We start from the raw sequence: 1,692 nt of genomic DNA, 5'->3' as shown, positions 1-1,692 counted from the left end.
CACACACACACACACGCTCACAGACATTATACAGTAGCCAGTTGCCACCATAACAATAAAAAAGGAAAGAAAGAGAAAGAAAAGACATTCATTTCCTTAAGTGGTCAATATGAGAATCGCACCAAACTTGTGGAAAAAAAATAAAAATACTGCACAGGTCTTCCACATGTACATGATACGTCATCCCTTCTCAATGGACGGAGCTCTCGTCTCCATTTGTTCAACACGCACCGCTGAAGCTTGAAGGCACACTGGCCAAGGAGAGCCCTGTTCTTTGTTTGTCATCTTAACTCGAGTGTGCTGCCGTCAGGGTGCAAAAAAAGGGAAAAAATAAAGCCAAGCCCTTTTGCAGCACACCAGGAAAAGGTAATTCGGAGACCACAGTACTTGGAAGGCAGCCCAGCTGCCTGGATTCTACTGCTAACTGTGCTCTTGGAGGCATTGAAGGAACACACTTGTCTTCAAAAATGACATTTAAAGGCAAATTTCTGCAAACCCTTTCTTTCCAAACTGCTTACAGTAGACTAACTCCTTCTAGAAGAAACTGGTCCTTCAGTCACCAGCTTCAAGTGGGAAATTTCCTACCTGCTGTCTTAAACACTGAAGCACCAAAGATTATGGGGCTGATGTGTTCAGGCATTCATCAGCTTCAAGAAAACTTAACATTGGGGAAAAAAAAAAGAAAGGAAAAAAGAAAGAATGAAAAGAGATCCCCAATGCCTCAAGAGCACTTATCAAACCAGAACTCTTGGGCTACTGACTGCTGGCACTGTCAGAAGCTGCTTGCTTCTGGGAAGACACCTGGAGGTTGAAGCCTTTTGGTGATTTGGTATCCTCCCAGGGTGAGATTTGCTGAGTTTTACTGATTGCAAGATAAAGCAGTGTTTTGGAAAACTAAAACCAACAAACTCATAATAACCATCACCAAAATCACCATTGGAAAAATCCCATTTGTTAGAAGGTCTCATTGAGAAACACCAATCCCTGCCCCGCGGCGCGGGACAGACGTGATTAACAAAACCCAGAGTGACCCGTCCCCCACAAGCTGAGCCTTCGAGGACTAGTCCCCAAGTTACACTGGAGGGGGAGAAAGAAACATAAACCAAAAAAGAAGGTTGTATCACCTTTTCCTCCTGTTACAGTTTTAATCTTCTTATTCCATTTTTATTTCTTTGTGGTTTGTTTTCCCCCAGTTCTCCCTTCCACTCTGTCGCCTTAGCTGGGGGAGTTATTGGTACAAGAGTTTGGAGAGTCCTGCTCGTTTATTGTGTTCAAGAGCACACACACCGGCTGCCGGGGCAGGTGGTGGTGGCTGTGTTCGCGGTGCTGCTCCTCGGCGGCACTGAAGAGCCCTTCCTCTTCGTCCCCGTGGGGACGGCCGCTGCAGCTGTCGCAGAAGTCCAGGGGCCCGTCCAGCCCATCGTCGATGAGCCCGTCCAGCTCCTTGAGGTCATCGTCGTGGTGACCTCGGTTGCATATGCAGACCTCGATGCCCGAGTCGCCGGTGAAGCGGCGCTGCCTGCCCGGCGTCTTGTCCTTCGCGTCGGGAATGGCACCGCTCTGCTCCAAGCTCTCGGAGCTGTAACCTTTCAGCAGTTCCTCCTTACACTCCGTATCCTTGTCGGGGCCAGCCCTCTCCCCTTGCTCGGCTCCCGGACTGGTTCCGCCCGGCTCGGTGCTTTCCCGCTTGGC

The 1,692-nt window shown here is 49.2% G+C and overlaps 1 protein-coding gene across 1 annotated transcript in view; it reads right to left on the bottom strand.

The window, feature by feature from the left end:
• Window positions 1-537: 537 nt before the first annotated feature.
• Window positions 538-1,692, bottom strand: part of WBP1L (WW domain binding protein 1-like) — a 23,683-nt gene continuing 22,528 nt past the window's right edge. Inside the window, exon 5 of the mRNA XM_009075497.1 lies at window positions 538-1,686. Within this exon, the coding sequence (XP_009073745.1) occupies window positions 1,216-1,686 (471 nt within the window). The 3' untranslated portion in view covers window positions 538-1,215. The remainder of the gene's footprint in view (window positions 1,687-1,692) is intronic.

This window comes from Acanthisitta chloris, unplaced genomic scaffold (genome assembly GCF_000695815.1).
Source record: "Acanthisitta chloris isolate BGI_N310 unplaced genomic scaffold, ASM69581v1 scaffold34715, whole genome shotgun sequence".
NCBI lineage: Eukaryota > Metazoa > Chordata > Aves > Passeriformes > Acanthisittidae > Acanthisitta > Acanthisitta chloris.
The sequence above is the reverse complement of the archived record's forward strand: the minus strand, read 5'-3'. Positions and strand labels throughout refer to the sequence as shown.